This window comes from Phocoena sinus, chromosome 13 (genome assembly GCF_008692025.1).
Source record: "Phocoena sinus isolate mPhoSin1 chromosome 13, mPhoSin1.pri, whole genome shotgun sequence".
In the NCBI taxonomy this organism is placed as follows: Eukaryota; Metazoa; Chordata; class Mammalia; order Artiodactyla; family Phocoenidae; genus Phocoena; species Phocoena sinus.
Genome location: NC_045775.1, coordinates 61,147,517 through 61,168,318, shown reverse-complemented (window position 1 = coordinate 61,168,318; position 20,802 = coordinate 61,147,517). Strand labels below are relative to the sequence as shown.

Genomic DNA, 20,802 nt, shown 5'->3' with positions numbered 1-20,802 from the left:
TGGGCTTTTCTTGCGTGTCTGACAGCCTTGGCCCCCTCTTGCTCTCTAGGTAGGGCTGCCAGGTTTAGCAAGTGAAAATACAGGACACCCAGTTAAATTTGAATTTTGGATAAACAACAAATGGTTGTTAGATAAGTACGTTCTGTGCAATATTTTAAGCAAATTTATACTAAAGTATTATTCATTATATATCTGAAGTCCAGTGTAACTGAGCACCCTGAATTCTACCTGGTAACCCTCTCCATGACACTATGTAACTCCTTCAGGGAGTAATTTTGAGTCACCTCTGGTTATCTTTTTTAAAAGTAGTCTGCTTTTAAAAAGTATAACTGTATTTGTGGAATTTCCTCAAAATACCAGAATTTGGCTGACTCATCCCTGGTTTTGTGTTGTTTTTCGGGCTCTCGGGTTTTTTTCCACAGAAACAGAGTTTACCATATTTTTATATGTGCTAGGTAATTTCTATCCCAGTTGCAGAGGTGGGGGAATCAGAGGTACATTCTCACATAGACTTTCCTTTTTATTTTAATGGAAAATTTTTATAATAGAAAAGTTCAAATAACTTTAAGAGAGACAGAATAGTATAACAAATCCCTAAGTACCCATCTCCAAGCTTTAACAATTTTCAATATTTTGCAATTTCAATCAACTTTAATATTATGAACACCTATCAGAGGGTGACCCACATCATCTAAATAATTCATCCTTACTTTTCTTGAGCATTTTAAAACAGATCCCAGGTATCATTTCACCCATAAATATATATGCATATACATATAGGTATACATATATTCGCTTTCAGTTGCATCTCCCGCTGCCCAGTGCACGTGCCCAGGGACTGCTAGACTGAAGAGGACATTGTGAGGAAGGCTCACCTTTAGAGTGTCGAAGTCCTTCTCCAGGTAGGACCCGCACTTTTCCCTCTCCCCTATCGAGGCAAAGAATTTGCTCCACCAATCAATGAACTCCTCCTCCTGAGTGGGTAGAAAAAAAGAGACTGTTTCAGAAACAGAATTTGCCAAGCAAGTTTCTTCTGGACCAACACCAAGCAAGGCTGATGGGCTGGCCTGGACTGCAAATCTCTCCTGCTGGTGTGAGTTCGGGGGAGCAGACAGCTGGAACTCTCTGCCTCTCCAGGGGTCAACTGTGCAGTCAGGAGAAAGGTGTTCACACTTGCTTGGCGTTGAGAGGCAGAGGCTCTCGCCCTGGCCCTGCCTACCTGCACTGTGTGATTCTGTTAAGCTCTTGGGGCTTCCCTTTTCCTTTCTGTGAAATGGGCATAATCATCACAGTCCCCCTGCATTCCAGGGGCATACTGAAGCTAAAATCAGAGGACACATAGGATAACTCTTTGGGGGGAAATGTCAATAAAGTGTTATTTATTAATAAAATACAGTAGACCCAGGAAAACTCAGACCCCAAAGGGCTATCCTGAACCCCGCCAGACCACAGCCAAAGAAAATCTTCCAAAATCAGAACTTAGTCTCCTGCAAGGTCAAATCAAGGCAGAGTCCCTGAAATTCAACGAATACTAAGTGCCCATTATTCAAAAGACACTATGCTCAATGGGGGAAATTAGGTGAGGAGAAAGGAAGTTTGTGACAACACACTCTCTGCCCCTTCCTTCCTTCGCTTATTCATATCTGTGGGCAAAGGTGGATGGGCCTGTTGGGGTACACACTGGTCTCCCCGCCGTTTAACTCTTCCTGGACAAGGCCCTCTTGGCTCTTGTGTCTAGAATCCTCCTTCAGCTGTGTCCTGTGCAGGTGTCTGGTCACTCAGGGAGTCAGCAAGCTCTCTGAAGGTGGGATTATCACTCTCCCTGGTCTCCCCCAAAACCCACGCAGGCCCAGGCACTTGGTCTGTCCTGCCGGTAAAGCTCACCCGGTTCCACGGGAAGGGCCCAGGACAAGGTGTAGGGAGAGCCCATTCTGGGGTCCGCTTTCCTCCTCTGTCTGAGGCGGTCAACTAGGGGATCTTCCAGGAGCTTGCTCTGATTCCATAAAATGAACTGAACCCCATCATGAGTTTCTGGAAATGCTGGTGCTCCCTTTAGACCAATGCCCAGTCCGTCAAGCTCCACTTTATCAAGGGTTAGGACATGCTGCTCTACCTTATTAAGGGTTAGCACATGCTGCAGGCAGACCAAGGGAACTTGAACAGGTACAATGGGGAGAGCGTGGACTGAGGTTCTCAGAGTCTCTACCCATCCTGGAAGTACGGCCCTAACACCATGTGTGTGGCCAGAATATGGTGCCTAGACAGAGCACCAAGTGGGTGCCAGAGTAAGGCTGAATCTACAGAGTCTCTGTCTGACCAACTTACCAGGAGGATCTTCTGCAGCCAAAAAGGGGAAAAGAGGTTCAGATGGGTTAAGATACAGGGTAGCAGAGCTTTCTGAGTTGTAATGACTCTTCAAACAGCCAGCAAGGCAGACACCGCCCATGATGTTTTAAGTTCAGTTTGAAGAAAAAAATGCCACGGATGAAGAAACATACACAGACACACATAAACTCACCCAATCACGGACACACAAAAGAACACATTTACACAATCATGCCCAAGGAGATGTATATGCTGAAACACACATATATATCCCCCCAAAGTACACACGCTAACACACAGGCAAATATGTACACAGAAGTAGGAATGGTTAGAATGGAATTCAAGTTAGCTGTTTGATTCCTCTTAAGTCTTTCTTTTCTTCCCCAGCTCAGATACTTAAAGATCTGAGTTTATGACTCAGGCTCAGAGTCAGGCATAAAAAGGCAACAATCAGTGTGTTTTGTACGAGGAAATGACAGGAACACGATAGCTGTGGGAAAGTCATTACATTTCCCTCGGTCTTGAAAAACCAAGTAAATTTCTTTTAAAAAAGAATATGGAGACAGAGACTCTGAGTAATGTGATTAAAGTGTCATTTAAATACACAAACATCATGTAATCTAAAAACAGAACTTACACCTTCTTTTCCAGCACCATTGGAGCACTTAGAAAAAATTAAAAGCCACGTAGCCAATGTCAATAAAGTCCAAGGAATAAACCCATTACCAGTCACACTCTCTGACCTCAATAATAAAACTAGAAACTAATGAGAAACTCAAAAATCAAAAATTCCAACCTTTTAGAAATTTAAAGATGTACTCTTAAAACCCTTCTGAGTCAAAGGAAAAACCAAAACTAAAATCACAGATCCTTAGAAAATACCAAGAGTAAGAGGGCTACGCCTTAAAACTTGGTAGCTAAGTCTGTACTCAAAAGAAAATTTAGTCTTGAATATTCTTGCTTTTATACAAAAAGAATGAAAATAAATAACCTGATAACTCAAGAAATTAGAGAAAAGTAGGAAGATAATTTGAAAATGATGAGTAGAATTATGGAGAATATTACAACCGATAATTCAATTCCAGAGCAAACTTTCAAAAGACCAGAAAAATAAACATTAGATTATTTACCAAATCTAATGTTAAAAAGTAGGTACACCATTAGGAATAAGAAAGATCAAATAAAAAGATATTATGGGGCTTCCCTGGTGGTGCAGTGGTTGAGAGTCCTCCTGCCGATGCAGGGGACATGGGTTTGTGCCCCGGTCCGGGAAGATCCCACATGCCGCGGAGCGGCTGGGCCCGTGAGCCATGGCCACTGAGCCTGCGTGTCCGGAGCCTGTGCTCCTCAACGGGAGAGGCCACAACAGTGAGAGGCCCGCGTACCGCCAAAAACAAAAAAAAACGATATCATGGAGAGAATAAAAATATTAAGAGATTTGCTACACCCAAATCAATGGAAAAACCCTGGAAAATCTAGATGAAGTAGGTAACTTTCTAAAAATGTATATAAATTGCCAAAATTAATTCAAAAGTAATAGAAAACATGAAGAGATCACTTCCTGAAAGTGGAAGAGATCTCAAAGAACTACCTCCAAAAATGACATCAGGCCAAGATGGTTTCTTTGGAGGCAGGTTCTCTCAGTCTCTCAAAGAATAGATCATTCTTTGCTCCACAGCATAGAAAAAAAATGAAGTTTCTCCCTTTTATTTTGTGAAGCCTGACCAAGGGACACACACACACACACACACACACACACACACACACACACACACATCAATCCTATTCCTGAACAGAGATATAAAGGTCCTAAATAAAATACTAGCAAATAGATTGTAGCAGTAGATTTTGCATGGTCAGACTGGATTATTCCAGAATGCAGGAGTGGCTCAGTATCAATAAGCAAGGAGAGAAAACCCAAATAATCATCTATAACAGAAATTTGCAAACTATGGCTCGGTAGCCAGCCACCTGGTTTTATAATTTACCTATTGTCTGTGGCTGCCTCTTAACTACAACAGCAGAGCTGAGTAGTTGTGACAGAGACCTTATGTACCCCAAACCTAAAGTATTTACTATCTGACCATTTAAGAAGAAGCTTATCAACCCTTGAACTATATAGGCAAAAAAAAAGGGAGTGTGAGGGGTTATAAAATTGTTATAAAATTTTTAGTTATTTCTAAATGAAGCTCTCATGAGTTAAGAATAAAAGGAAACTTTCTTAGCATTGTAAAGACTATCTTCAAGCAATAGCCAGCATTGTACTTAACAGTACCAGGCTTTCTCCCAGAAGGGAGTCTGCCTCAGGGTTCAAATCCTGCCACTCCTAACTGTGTGACCTTGGGCAAAACTTAACTTCTCTGTGCCTCAATTATCTTGTCTGTAAAATGGAAAAACACTAGTACCAATTTGACAGAGTGATCGTGAGGAATAAATGAGTCGTATGTATAAAGCGCTTAGAACAGTGCCCAGCACGGTGCTACTGACAATAGTATTGCTTTTTTGTGTGGACCAGGTTAGCTTCTGGCCAAGGGCTGGCTCTCTCACAGACTGCCAGCAGGAGCATAGCTGGCCACAATCTTTCCAGAAGGAAATCTGGCTGCATGTTTCTACAGTCCCAAAAATGTGCCTACATTTTGACCCATCGCTCCCATTCTAGAAATCTATTCAAAGAAAGTATTTATAGATATGCATAGAGATTTAACTACATTTATAACAGGGAAAAACAACTTAAGCATCTGACAATAAGGAACTTTTGGGGCAAACTGTACATCCACGTGATTAAATGTTGTACAACATAAAAAAAAATGATGTTGTAGAAATGTTTATTGACATGGAAAGTTATTCACAATGGATGAGACTTACAACACGTTAAAAACTGAATAATGAGAATTCTTTTTAATTAAAGGATCAAACCCCAAATGTTCACAGCAATTATCTGTGAATGATAAGATTACAGATGTTTTGTTTATTCCTTTTATTCTTGTGTATCACTCAAAGTTTTCTTATTTTTCATTGTATGCATGTATTCCTTACATAATTTTAAAAATGAAAGATTTTAAAACTAAAGAACAATAGGATACTTCAAAACACACCACCAAGAAAATGAAAAGGTAATTCACTGAACAGGAGAAAATATTTGCCCATGTGTATCTGATAAGGGATTTGTAACCAGCATATATAGAGAACTCACAGAATTCAATAATAAAAAGATGAATAACGCAATAAAAATGAGCCATGGATTAAAACAGACATTCCTTGAAAGAAGATACACAAATGGCCAATAAGCACATGAAAAGATGCTTAACCTCATTAGCCATCAAGGAAATGCAAATCAAAACCACAATGAGAGAACATCTCACACCACTAGGATGGCTATAAACAAAAAGTCAGATAATAACAAATGTTGGTAAAGATGTGGAGAAACTGAGACCCTCATCTACTTCTGGTGGAAATGTAACATGTTGCGGTCACTTTGGAGAATAGCCTGGCAGTTCCTCAAAAGATTAAACAGAGAGTAACCATATGACCCAGGAATTCTACACCTCATTATATATCCAAGAGAAATGAAAACTTAGGTCCTCACAAAAACTTGTACATGAATGTTCATAGCAGCATTATTCATGATAGCCCCAAAGTAGAAACAATCCAAATGTCCATCAATGGATAAAGAAAATGTGACGTACCCATATAATGGCACATTATTTGATAATAAAAAGCAGTGAAGAACTGATACATGTTACAACGTGGATGAGCCTTGGAAACGTTATGCTAAATGAAAGAAGTTCATATGTGGTCACAAAAGACCACATTGCATGATTTCATTTATATGAAATGTCCAGAATAAGCAAACCCATAGAGACAAAAAATAGATTAGTGGTTGGGAGGAAATGGGGGACAACTGCTGTTGGGGTACAGGATTTCTTTTTGGAATGATGAATATAAAAAGTTGATGATGGATGATGTTTGCACAAGTCTGTTGATAAACTAAATGCCACTGAATTGTATACTTTAAATTGGGACTTGTATTTTTGTGGATTATCGCAAACAAAAGGTGTTAAAATAAAAAAGAACAGATGATAAAATACAAGCATATAACCTCTAACAGAAGAACAAAAGCAGAAATCTCAAGTATTTATTTTAAGGAAATTAGAGTTAAGATTTTTTTGTTTTTTTTTTTTTTTAAGAACTAGCAATTGACCACCAAACAGGACTTAAGTCTTACCACACTCAACTCTGCCCGAGAACTCTCAGCTGTAATTTCCTCCTCCCTCCAAGTTCCAGGTGATTTCTATGGCTGGTTCTCCTTAAGCAGACACACTGGTGAGAAGCAGGGCTGGTGACTTTCCTAACCCCTGGTAACCCCAGCTAGCCGGCTGCTCAGTGATTTCAGTCCCTCTTTTCTCCCTGCATCTTGCAGGTAAGTCCTCTTCTAATCGTCCTCATTCTTGACAGAAATGATACATGCAGCAGAATCACAATTTACATCCTAGCTAGTTTATACTTGGCCTCTTGGCCGTTCCCCACTTCTAAATTCCCTTGGCCCTCTCTTGCTCCATTGTATTTCTGGCCAACCAAACCTAGGTTTAAACCCAGCTCTTCCCCATCACATCCAATGTGGCTGAATAATAGCAAACCAGAGGCTGGTCTCACTCCAAGTTCATGTCACAGCCTCAAGTGGGTCCATTGCTGTCAACCACTCCATCTCAACTCCCTGGTCCTCTGCTCTCCCCACGCCGGACACGAGCATTCCACACCTTCTCCTTTCCTCTCAGCCCTCTAACACCTCCTCCCTGTCGTCACTCTGGGCCAGTGACCCTGCTTCCTCTTTCTCTTAGAACAGAAGCAATCAGAAGAGACCCCACCCCCTGCAAGCCCACCAGCACCGGCACCACACCCGCCCGCCCTCCTGTTACAAAGGTGCTCTGCTTGCACCCCGACCCAAGGCCACCCCTGCACTCATGCCCTCTGACCCATTCAAGGACGTGATCCTCTTCCCCCTCTCCTGTGTCATCACACTTCCCTCTCTACTGGATCATTCCCATCGGCGTTCAAACATGTGACACTAGTCCCCCATCATTTAAAAAGAAAACCCTCAAACCGCACTTTTGGCTCCCACCTACTTTCTTTCTTCCTTTTGCAGAAAAACGTCTAGAGTTGTCTACACTTGCCTCTAATTCTTGTCTTTCCATTCTCTCTGCTCCACCGAAACTTGCCTGTCAAGGTCACCGAGGACTCAGGCCTCAAAAATCAACCAAGAGCAGTATTTGATAGAGGCAGTCACTTCCTGTCTTTGAAACATCCCCCTTGCCTTACAGAGCATCACGGTTGTGGTCCTCCCACCCTACTGGTCACACGTTCCCAGTCTCTGCTGATTCCTCCTTGTCACCTGTGCTTTGATCATCTGAGTAGCCTGGGGCTCCAGGCTCAGACCCCTTCTCCTCCCCATCCACTCTTACTCCCTTGGGGTTCCCCTCGAGTCTGATGTCTTTAAATAACATATACACTGAGGAACCCCACGTGGAGCTCTCTCCAACCTGCATGATTCCTCTGAACTCCAGCTGCCTGTTTAACATCTCCGACTAGACATCTAACAAGCTTCTCGAATGTGCCATCTCCAGAATCCAATTCCTAATCACACCTCCCACCCACCCACCTGCTCCTTCCACAGTCTTCCTCTTATAAGCAAGTGCAACTCCTTCCTTCCAGATGCTCACGTCAAAACCCCTGCAGTCACTTTGGACTCTTTCTCATGCCCCACATTCCATCCATCGGCGAATCCTGTTGGCGCCACCTTCAGTACATACTCAGAATCAGACCGATTCTCCCCTATCACCATGGGCCTGGTCCCCATCATCTGGATTGTTTTGGGGGTTTTGTTTTTTTTTTAAACATCTTTATTGGAGTATAATTGCTCTACAATGGTGTGTTAGTTTCTGCTTTATAATAAAGTGAATCAGCCATACATATACACATATCCCCATATCTCCTCCCTCTTGCATCTCCCTCCCACCCACCCTCCCTATCCCATCCCTTTAGGTGGTCACAAAGCACCGAGCTGATCTCCCTGTGCTATGCGGCTGCTTCCCACTAGCTATCTATTTTACGTTTGGTAGTGTATATATGTCCATGCCACTCTCACTTTGTCCCAGCTTATCCTTCCTCCTCCCCATGTCCTCAAGTCCATTCTCTACATCTGTGTCTTTATTCCTGTCCAGCCCCTAGGTTCTTCAGAACTTTTTTTGTTTTGTTTTGTTTTGTTTAGATTCCATATATATGTGTTAGCATACGGCATTTGTTTTTCTCTTTCTGACTTACTTCACTCTGTATGACAGACTCTAGGTCCATCCACCTCACTACAAATGACTCAATTTCGTTTCTTTTTATGGCTGAGTAATATTCCATTGTATATATGTGCCACATCTTCTTTAACCATTCATCTGTCAGTGGACACCTAGGTTGCCTCCATGTCCTGGCTGTTGTAAATAGAGCTGCAGTGAACATTGTGGTACATGACTCTTTTTGAATTATGGTTTTCTCAGGGTATATGCCCAGTAGTGGGATTGCTGGATCATAGGGTAGTTCTATTTTTAGTTTTTTAAGGAACCTCCATGCTGTTCTCCATAGTGGCTGTATCAATTTACATTCCCACCAACAGTGCAAGAAGGTTCCCTTTTCTCCACACTCTCTCCAGCATTTATAGTTTGTAGATTTTTTGATGATGGCCATTCTGACCGGTGTGAGATGATACCTCATTGTAGTTTTGATGTGCATTTCTCTAATGATTAGTGATGTTGAGCATCCTTTCATGTGTTTGTTGGCAATCTGTATGTCTTCTTTGGAGAAATGGCTATTTAGGTCTTCTGCCCATTTTTGGATTGGGTTGTTTGTTTTTTTAATATTGAGCTGCATGAGCTGCTTGTAAATTTTGGAGATTAATCCTTTGTCAGTTGCTTTGTTTGCAAATATTTTCTCTCATTCTGAATGGCACCAGTCTTCTAACTGGCCTCCCTGCCTTCACCCTTGCCCCCAAATCTATTCTCAATACGACAGCCACACACATCGGAACACATCGCCTCTCTGTGCAAATCCAGTGATTTGCTAACTCGCTTGGAATAAGGCCAAAGCCCTTACAACAACAGCAAGCTAAAGTCTCTCATGATCAGGCCCTCACACCTCCCCCACCTCACGGCCTTCCACTGCTTCCTCACTCACGCCGCTCCCACCCCGGTGGCCTTCCCAGTCTGCGAACATCTCCAGAGCCTTCATGCTCCTCCCACGGCAGGAACTCTAGTCCTCCCCTGAGTCACTTCATCACCTCCTTCAAGTCTTGACTAACTACGATCTGTTTTCCCCTCCTTATTCACCATATTTTAAATCACTATCCCCCTCCCAGCAATTCTCATTCCCCCTTCCTTGCTTTTTCTCCCTAGCAGTTATCACCATCAGACACTCCATATATTTTATTTAGGTACTTGTTTATTATGTCCCATGATGGCACAGATGTTTATCTTTTTTAACGCAATACCTCCAACCAATCCTTAGAACATTTCCTGGCGCATTTTTGGAGGCCAGTCAATATCTAACGGATATATGAATGCCTAGACAGCAGGGGGGTGGGGAGGCAGGATCCCTGGCTTTTAAATTTCCTAACGCAGATAATATGCCATTAAAAAAAGAGGTTTAAGAGGATGTTCTTTCCAGCCCTTCTCCCGCTATTTACAGAGGAGATGAAAGAGTAGAGTGGGAGAGGAAGCAAGAACCAGAGTCTGTGAGGGTTTCTGGTAAGGCAGCCCCACACCCTCCGCCACAGGTTAGCCCCGAAGTGTACATGGCATAGACCCCTCTGTAACCTTGGAGATCCAGTAAGCAGCAGCCATCCAGAAATTGCCAGACAGTTTGGGGCGTATGGCACTTGACAGAAGACGGCTGCATGGGTGTCATGGGACAGAGAGCCTGAGGGAGTCCTCGTCATTTCCTGTAGACCCCGGAGTGTCACAAAGGAGCTGCCAAATTGTACCGTGCTCCCCAGAAAGGCTTGAAAGGTAGTCGAGAGAGAGAGCCGGGACACCTGAAAGGGCCTTCTGGTCGAGATAATGAGATATAGTCTGTTTGGTCTGCGTGCCCAATAGATCCGGGATGCGCACACACTAGTGACCAGGGGTCCCTTCCTGTGGAGGTCATGACCTTATGGAAGCCCAACCCAGAATTCAGCTGCCTCCCAGGCGTGAGGACAAGAAAGAAAAATCCAAAACTAACTAAAGCTTAAACCTAAATGGTTGAAGTTACCAGGACTTTTCTGCCAGGAAAAATGTGAGCTCAAAAGAGAGATTAAGTTGAATTACAGAAAAATAAAGTTATATTTTCAACACGCTCACAGATGTGACTTGAAAATATCATTCCTGCTATTTCACTAACCTGGCTTCTGATGGAGTTACTTCAGGCCCACTTCTTCCTTCCCTTCCTCAAGAAGCCCAAGAATAAGTTAGCCCCCCCATGAGAATGAGCCCCACAGAAACAGGACGGTCCTCCCATGCCTTATCCCAGATGTGCCAAAGCCAAGCCACCCTCTGGTGTTAGTGGAATCCGATAATCCAAAGCTCCAAAAGGGAAATGGTCGTACACACTCTCTAATTCGAAGTGTGCTCTTGACCTCATTGTGTAATAGCTAAGCATCTAGTCTTGGAACACGACAAAGAGGAGAAACAAATGCAAATGTCTTGATTGTTGAAGTGTCACCTCAGGCTTTAGCAAGAAGTCTGGCCATTAAAGCTTTATTTCCCTGTGCCCAAGGTTCAAGGTCCCTCACCATTCAGCCAGCCAAGCAAGTAAGTCTGATCAAGGCACGGACTGGCGGCCTCTCCAATTTCAGCTAATAGCCAACATTCAGTTCCTGAGCAACCAGAGCCATGTAACAAAGACATGCTTCTCCAGGCTTGATCCAGTCTAATGGGCACCCTAATCCCTCCGAAGACCCAAATCAGCACGGCACATTCAGACCATTTAATCTCCCATTTTCATTCAGTAAGCCTGACGCATTTCATGAATATGGATGGCAAAATTGACAACAATCATTCCAAGCCTGACTTTCTGTGAAGTTAGGCAAGTTGGGGAAGGCAGGGAGTATCGCTTGTGTTCTCTCCCCAGGATGAACTCTTGAATCAAAGAGAAAAGTTCATGGTCAAATTCCTTTATCACCAAGGTTACAATGTTAAACCTTGGAGTCACTATAGGGAACTATACACCCACCTCCATTTATTAAAACTAATTTTAAGCAGGCCTTCATTGCCTACGTCAACCAGAAGGTAGCCATCCTAGACTGTGTTGAAAGTAACTTCTGTCTTAGCACAAACCAGCATCATCGAGATCGTAATATTAGAACCCAACACTGGGATTAGTATAGGCTTCGAGTTGGTGTCTGTGAAGATATTTTGTGACCTATAAAGTTTACCATGATAAACGCTCTTCTTGATGTTGTCAACATCACCAGTTTGACCCCCAATGCTGCTGCCCCATAGCTCAACATCTGCAGAACTGGAATAATGACGTGATGATTCTCTAGTTCTTTAATTAACGTCTTGAGATTTAAAAACTGAGTCTGTTTGCTCACACACACATCAATACAAACACAGACATAACATGCAAGTACTCACACCTCCATGTAAACCAGACAAACCCCTAGACGTGCAACGCCCCGACTCTGAACCTATCCCACCCCATGCATACTAAAAGTTTCATGCGCCCCCAAACCACACAGACTTACACCCACAGTCAGCTACCATGTTGATTCAGCAGAACTCTACATACTAATGACAAAAAAACCCACTTAATTATTCCCACGAGTGGAAGACTGGGCTTTCAGTCTCGTGTGGACACTCCCTGCAGTTCTGCCTCCACGTCTGTGGAAGGGATCACTACTCTGTTTACTCTGACTTCCAGCTGGACCAGCAGAGGTGGGAGGAAAAGGAAGACCTTTAACCAAAATGCTGAATTGCTTCCAAAAGGCCCCGTGAATCAGTGTGCCTGAAATCTGGCAAAGTCAAGCAGATGATGAGCAGAGAAGGGTCAGGACCTGACAATTTGACTACTGGCCTGATCCAGATGGAGGGCGCAAGTGAGGTGGGGGACCTGTGGAAAATCTCTTCCAAACTCAGAAGCCTAAGGTATGTATGGGGGCCCCATGACTTGGTCCTCTGAGGACAGCATGACCCCATAACCTATGCAGAAAGTCCACACGAATGGAATCTATCCAGCAGGGTGAATGGAAGAAGAGTGTTCAAACCTACGAAGAAAGCAATGAGACATTGCTACTCAAAATCTGTGATGATTCCGGTAGGGCCTGGGCAAAAACTTGCCTTACCTTCGTTCTGCTTATGTAGACAGTTTTGTTTGACAGGAGTTCCAGCCATCTACTTAAGAGAAAAACTATTTTTGAAGGCCTTCCCAAGGCTGCAGAAGCATTCATCAAACTACAGACACTAATCTTAGCTATCTTAAATTCAATTTTAGAAGTATTTTGGGGGAGCCTACTATGTGCCAAAGTCAACCTACTTTCTAGTTACTGTGTGAGTTTTCATACACAAAGTCATATTACTTTTCAAATATTCTATATTTTGAACTCGCTGCTAATTCAGGCTGGTTTCCCATGCCTCCGTGAACGTAAGAGAGGTAGGTGCTCACGTCACTGGGCAGGTTGATAAGCTCCACTGAGCATCCTCAGGGGGAACCTGTACTCAGCAGTGAGCGCTGAACCAAGTTCCAAGCACTGTTTTGACCCAGGCTGGGGAACGGGAGGGGACAGGGATGATGACAGGACCATCAGGGGCAGGAAGGCATTAAATTAGACCTCAGAGAGAACTTCCTGTCCTGTAGATTTTCAAGGAAAGCCGAGAATTTCCCTCTGGGAAGAGATGAAGCTTCTTCCTTGTGGACCAGGGGAAAGACCTCTCGGGAAGAGGGGAGTACGGGGCAGAGGCAGGGAGGGCTGCTAGGTGGGGGCTGGGGCCTCTTCCTCCCTGATGAGGCCCTGGAGTTCGCCAGACAAGTCTCACCCTGGGCTGTCCCCCCTGCAGTGCGCATCGAGGGAGGAGGGGTGCACCCCCGAGGAGACCACAGGAATGCCAAGCAGGGGAAAGGCGCCCGGAGCCAAGGGCTCCGGCAACGAGGATCCAATATCGGCGGGTGACTCCAGCCCCCGTAACAGGAGAGACCGTAAAGTATGTGCTCTGCTTCCCAACCAGCAAACACAGCAAATAACCAATTACTCCAAATAGCTAACAGATTTCGGCTCTGATTTCCCTCCCCTTGCCTCCCCTGTGCCTTCCCTTGTCATTGGATGGGCGATTTGTATTTGCTCTGAGAAAATGAGAGAAGGAATGACTCACAAAGGAAGGTCCAGATTACACACAGTGACAGGCATCAAACCTCCCTAATCAGAACTAATGGGAGTGGGGGGAGGCCAGGCTGCACTGGCAACACATCTGAACCAGAGATATTTTTAAAGAAGTACAGTTTTGTTACTTTCAAGCGCATACAATAATTCTTGCTAAACCAATAGTGCCAAATACATGTCCTTAGGAAACCTGCTTTAAGGAGAAGATAAGTACCTGCCTCGTTAGCACATCTGATATGTACAAAAGTACAGGTAAAAAACATTCATGTCATTAAGGTGAAAACACTGCCCCTGAAACTCTCAAGGCCAGAGGTGCAAGCACGGTGCACTGAGACAAATTGCCTTGGGCACCTTCTGGAAATACTTCCTCACTTGGGAGACACACCCTGTCATTGATTCCTTTGCTCAGAAAACCTTTGCTTCCAAGTCTTTTGATAAATTGTTGTCGGTACCCATAAGCTGCAGTGAAGCATTCCCCCCAAAACTTGGAATTAAGAGAACTAGGGCTGCCCTCGGAGAATCAGACCATGAAATCAATGCGGAGGGGTTCAGAGCAAGGAGAGGCAAAATCATCTCAAAGGGAAGGGCAGCTTCTACACTGAGCCTTAACCGTAAGTGGGTAAATTGTACTAATACATCTAGAGAAAGGCTATGTCAGGAAACAAAGGAACTGATCAGTCCTGGAAATGTAAGAGAAGAGGAGTTAGAGTTGACTGTTCACACCAGCATCATCAGAGGCAGGATCCCAGGGTTAGGGACTAAAGCTGTCCCTTTCTTTGGAGATGGAGGTATCAGTCCGTTTTGGACAGCTGATACTCAATTTCAAATCCCAGAACTCCTCTCTCCTCATTCTGATTCTTCACTCATCTCCAGTCACAATTTGGCTTCCCAACTGCTGAGCCTATAGAGAGACCACAGGCTGGACCACTATCCAAGATCACATCCCCCAGGCAGAAGTATTTCTCACTGTAAACTCATACATTGGTAACCTTGGTCTAGAAACTTGAAAAATATGCATCTAGCCCTAAGAAAGTTGACCCATCAGGTGTCTGAGCTCACAAGGTTGAGGGTCCACACAGCCAAGACTGTAGAAACTTCCCTAGACTAACACCCCTGCCTGCTCTCCTTTATTTAAGAAACTCCTATATAGGGTTCCATAGGCAAGAACTGTGGCTCGGACCTAGCCAGCCAGCATCTGACTGCCCCAACAAACATAGAAAACAAACTCTTCAGCCCAGTAGAAAAGCCTCTGATCCTGTTTTCCTTCTTAATTCTCCCACCCTGCTGGATTCCTAACTGGCAAGGTAAATTTACAACAACCTTAGACTGTTTCCTTCTTCCTTTTACCTGAGTTTGAGATTAGAAGGGGGCCTATGCACTAATGCAAGAGCCATTGGAGCTCCTGGTTCTTGACAAGCAAGGACTTCCCTCTGTGAGGACAGAAAGAAAAGATTAAGGTTCAAAAGAAGGGGGACAATATCCTCATATTGAACACATACTAAGGACACATACTAAGATAAGTGTTCTGTTAAAGGGTTGAGTAAAAACGAAAGAAAACAAGTGACCAATTTATGGTCACAGGAAGCCTCAAGAGGATCCCATAAACGAGAAGTTAGTGCATGTGGTCCTGAAGGAACTAGAATCTTCATGAAGACATCATGACTGTCAAACTGAAAACTATAACAAAGACACTGATTTCCAGCAAAATGGCGAACTAGAGGACCAGAGAAACCCTCCAAGTAAGAACACCTAAATTAATTAATAAGATATCTTTAAAATTCTTTTTAAATGCATGACTGAGCTGATAGGAATGTAAAGAAGATCCTTGGAGGCAAATGAAAAATCAAAAATCCAGAGAAATAAGGAGCCAAAATGCAAACTAACGGTGGGGCCCAAAAAGCCCAAGCCAAACATTTAGTTTTAAGTGAATCTGAGTTTGTAGTGTTTCCAGGCATCTGGTAAAAGTGAACTTGTGTCCTCTCTGAAAGAATGTGACTTTCATCCAGGCCTCAAAGCACTCTCAGATAAAGTTCCAAGGAACATGAGTTCACAATTGAAAATAGTGAAACACATAAGAAACAAGGCACCATGAGTGAGAGTCAGCTAGAAACACCAACTGCAGATCAGACCTGTCAGGACAACAGAAAGCAGAATTAACAGAAATGGGACTTTTAAGAAAAAAACTGTTTAAAAAATAAAGGCATTAACAATATGGCAAAAGAACAAGACACTTTCAAAAATAAACAAGAAGATTTGGAAAAAAAGAGAACTTTTAGAGATAAAAATATTAATACTTAGGACTAGAAACTCAATAGACAGGGTTACATAACCTTTAGAAACGAGACTTAGTGAACTAGAAGACATATCTTCAGAAATTAGCCAGTGTGTAACACAAAGAAACACGAAATATGAAAGAAAGTTGAACCGACATGGAGAATAGAGCAGGTCCATTGAAGATCTAATCAGGATTTTAGAAGGAAATGAGAGAATGGGGAATATGTAATATTTGAAGAGATAATGGTTGACCATCCAGAACTAATTAAAAGTAAAAAGGCAAAAAAACAGTCCTCAGATTTAGGAAGACAACAGCACAACGGAAGCCAGAAGGTAGTGAGATTAGTGAGATAGTATCTTCAAAGTGATGACTGGAAATAAGTGTCAGTGAAACTAGTATTTCTAAAATAAGAGTGAAATAAAAATATTTTCAAACAATAATTAAAAAGTGAGACACACCTGCTGCCAAACACCTGGAAAGCCACACACACACACACACACACACACACACACACGCACTGGGGCTGACCCTCACGCACCTGCCGGGCAATAGGAATGGCCATCATCAAAAAATCTACAAACAATAAATGCTGGAAAGGGTGTGGAGAAAAGGGAACCCTCCTACACTATTGGTGGGAATGTAAATTGATACAGCCACTATGGAGAACAGTATAGAGGCACTCAAAAAACTAAAAATAGAACCACCATATGACCCAGTAATCCCACTCCTGGGCATATACCTGGAGAAAACCATAATTCAAAAAGATACATGCATGCCAATGTTCATTGCAGCACTATTTACAACAGCCAGGACATGGAAGCAAAATGTCCATCAACAGAGGAATGGATAAAGAAGATGTGGGAAAAAATTGGAAAAAAATTAAACAAAGTGACGGCATTGCCAACTGTTACACGATCTAAGAATGTCCAAACAATGGCAGCAAATGAGTAGCTGGAGAATAAGGGAATTGTGGAGTGAAGAGTCTTGGACTAGGATTCGGGAGACTTGGGATTAAATATTACTTTATTTATTATCATTATGCCAATTTTAAATGAAGGAATAGAAGCTCAGAAAGTTAACTAAGTCAACCAAAGATATCTAGCTTCTGAGTGGCAGGAATGAGATTGAAATGTAAAGCACTGAACAACTCAACTGACATTTCTCACTGCAGATATCCAACTGCCTTCTTGATATATCTTTTTGAAGTCTAACAGGCATCTTAAACTGGACTGGACAAAATAGAGCTTTGAATTTCTCTGCCTGCCCTCCTAATTCACTTCCCCACAGATTTTCCCAATCTCAGTTATGGTATCATCCTATCCATCCAGTTGCTCAGGCTTCAAACTTAAAGAACCATCCTTGATTTCTTCTAATTCATCTAATTCATCGGTAGGATCTACAAGTTCTATCTCTAAAACATATCCTGCCACTAATACTGTTCAACTATCATTTTTTACCCCAACTATGGCAACAGCCTCTAAATTGGTCTTCTAGAAGAACATATCTTTAAGTAGGGACGTCAGGTGCTCCTGAGAACTCTTGCATCCTTTATAGTCCATCCTGCATACAGAAGCCAAAGTGGACTTTGTAAAGCGTGATTCAGAACCGGACATACCTCAGTTTAAAGTCACCCAAGGCCTTCTCTTTATAACCAGATAAAAAATCCACTGTCCTTGAAGTGCCCATGCACTCATTCCCCTGCTCCTCACTCTCCCCTTTGTTCCCTACTCCGAGCCATGTTGGCTTTTCTGCCTCTTAGACAGTCAGCTCCTTTCCATCTCAGGATTTTGACATCAGCTTTTCCTTATCCACATATCTGCCTCCTACTCATCATTCAAGTAACAATCAAAATGTAACGGCAAAGTGACTACCTTAGTTAAAGCAACCCCCTCACTCACTCTGAATGGCATTTCCACATTTTATCTTCTTCTTAGTGCTATCACTTCTTGAAATTCCAAGAGATTAAAGCCTCATTGAAGACATAGATGCTGTTTTACACACTTTAGTATTTCATGCCCAGAATGGTACCTGTGTATATTTGGTGTTTAATAAATATTGTTTGATTGACTGAATTAATGGGTTATTTGCATCCTAAGGTAACCTTTCAGAAATGATGAACAAACTAGTGAAACAATAGAACATTCTCTTTCTAAATCCAGGCATATGAACATATTGAGAGTTTGGTTCCAGACCATCTCTATAAACCAAATATCGTAATAGAGTCACATGAATTTTTTTGGTCTCCAAATGCATATAAAAGTTATGTTTACACTATGTTGTAGTATATTAAGTGTGAAATAACATTATGTCTAAATAAACAATGTACATACTTAAAAAAAACGATGTGGTACATTTATACAATGGAATATTATTCAGCCATAAAAGGAATGAAATAGTGTCATTTGCAGAGATGTGGATAGACTTAGAGATTTTCATACAGAGTGAAGTAAGTCAGAAAGAGAAAAACAAGTATCATATAATACTGCTAGAAAAATGGTACATATGAACTTATTTGCAAAGCAGAAATAGAGACACAGATGTAGAGAACAAATTTATGGATATCAAAGGGGGAAGGGGGGGTGGGATGAATTGGGAGATTGGGATTGACATATACACACTTCTATCTATAAAACAGACAACTAATGAGAACCTACTATATAGCACAGGGAACTCTACTCAAAGCTCTATGGTGACCTAAATGGGAAGGAAATCTAAAAAAGAGGGGACACATGTATATATATAACTGATTCACTTTGCTGTACAGCAGAAACTAACACAACGTCGTAAAGCAACTATACTGCAATAAAAAAAAATTTAATAGAAAAAATAAGTGAGAATGTTTATAATGAATTGATCCCAATTACAGGAATTTCTATAGGCTCTACTTCAGGAATAAAGATGATCTCAGGAGAAGGAAGACTGGTCTACAAAACAAAACAGTCAATGTGGGCATAGCTAAAAGAAAAATCAATTACTTAAAAAATAATATTGCTTTAAAAGTGTCATTTATAGAGGTAGAGCTAAAATATTGAACAAAAGTTTGTAAATTGGTAAGTGACTGGAATTAAAGCATCCAAAGTTCCTTGTAATATTTTGGAGGAGGCTATAAATACCCATTAAATTTAGACTTTGCTAAATTGAATATACATGTTAAAGTTTCTATACTAATCCCTGAAGGAACAGAAACAATGTATAGCTTTGAAACTGAAAAGGGAAAAACGAATGAAAAGACGGGGGCGGGGGGTGGGGGCAGGTGAATCTTTCAATCCAAAAATATTTTAAAAAGAGGAAAAAAAGAAAAGGGCTGGACAGTAGAATAAAATGGCAGAAATAAATCCAAATATATCAGTAAGACACAATTAATATATTAGACTGTCCAACTCTCTAATTAAGAGCTTATGTCAGAATGTATTTAAAAAAACCAGACTCCATCTATTTCCTTTTCATCAGAGAGACACCTAAAACATAAAATCACAGAAGAGTTGAAAGTAAAAAGAAAAAGATATACTAGGAAAACACCAAGCAAGAGAATATGGTATAGCTATGTTAACATGAGACAAAACAGACTTTAAGGCAAAACTCATTAGTAGAGATTTTAAAAGGCAAGGAGTGGGGGTTTACTATATATCATTAAAAGATTCAATTCTCTAGGAAGATATAAGAAATCTACAGTTGTTTGTGCCTAATAACACAGCCTCAAATATATAAAGGAAAAGTAGGCAGAAATAACAAGGAAGAACAAACATCACATCAAAGCAGGATGTTTTAATATCTCAAAAATTGATAAACCACACAAAATAAAATCACAAGAAAATAGATTTGAATAACACAATTAACAAGTCTGATCTAAATGGACATGCTATATGTAAAACACATTGGGAGAATACACATTCTTTTCAAGCACACACAAGATCATTACAAAAATTGACCCTGTACTAGGCCATAAAGCAAGTGTCAAGAAATACTGCACACAGACCACATTCTCTGAACCATAGTACTGTTAAGCTAGAAACCGATAAAAAGATAACTTAAAACACAAGTTAGGAATTTCTAAAACATACTTTTAAACAATTCAGGTGTCAAAAAGAAATATGACAGAAATCAGAAAATACTCAGGACTAAAAAACAACAAAAATACCACTTACCAAAACCTGTGGGATGCAAAAAGCAGTACTTCGAGGGAATGCTATAGCCTTAAATGCTTACATTTGAAAAGAGGAAAGTTTGAAAATTGATGAACTAGGCATAGCTCTTAAGAGGTTAAAAATATAACAAGCTCTCTAAAACTCAAAGGAAGAAGATAATAAAGAAAAGAACTAGAAACTAGAAAACACGGAAACAATAGAGCTAAATCAACAGACATAAAAATTGGTTCTCTGAAAAGACTTTTACAGATCTGACAAATTTTGGCAAGAATAATAAAATATAACCTTAGGAATGAAAGGGAACATAAATAGAAGAAGAAAATTTTTCAAAACAGTAAGAGGTTATTATGAAAAACACTATGTCAATAATTTTTAGCAAGAAATGGATAAATTCCTATAAAATATAAATCACCAAAAACGACTCACGTAGAAACAGAAAATCTCAAAGGTCCTATAAACATTTTTAAAATTTTTATCAGCAGTTTAAAATATCCCCAAGAAGAATGCTAAGTCTAGACAGTTTTACAAATGAATCTACCAAACCTTCAGGCAACAGATAATGTCAAGCTTTTATCATTTATTCAGAGACTAGAAAAAGAGAAAATATGCCCCAAGTCATTTTATAAGATTAATTTTACCTAGATACCAAAACCTGAAAAGAACAG

The 20,802-nt window shown here is 41.4% G+C and overlaps 1 protein-coding gene across 26 annotated transcripts in view; it reads right to left on the bottom strand.

The window, feature by feature from the left end:
- DYSF (dysferlin) overlaps nt 1-20,802 on the bottom strand; it is a 223,366-nt gene that overhangs the window by 38,587 nt on the left and 163,977 nt on the right. For all 26 annotated transcript variants that reach the window (XM_032652801.1, XM_032652812.1, XM_032652808.1 and 23 more), the window contains one exon: nt 876-974. In XM_032652801.1, coding sequence (XP_032508692.1) covers nt 876-974 — 99 coding nt within the window. The remainder of the gene's footprint in view (nt 1-875; nt 975-20,802) is intronic.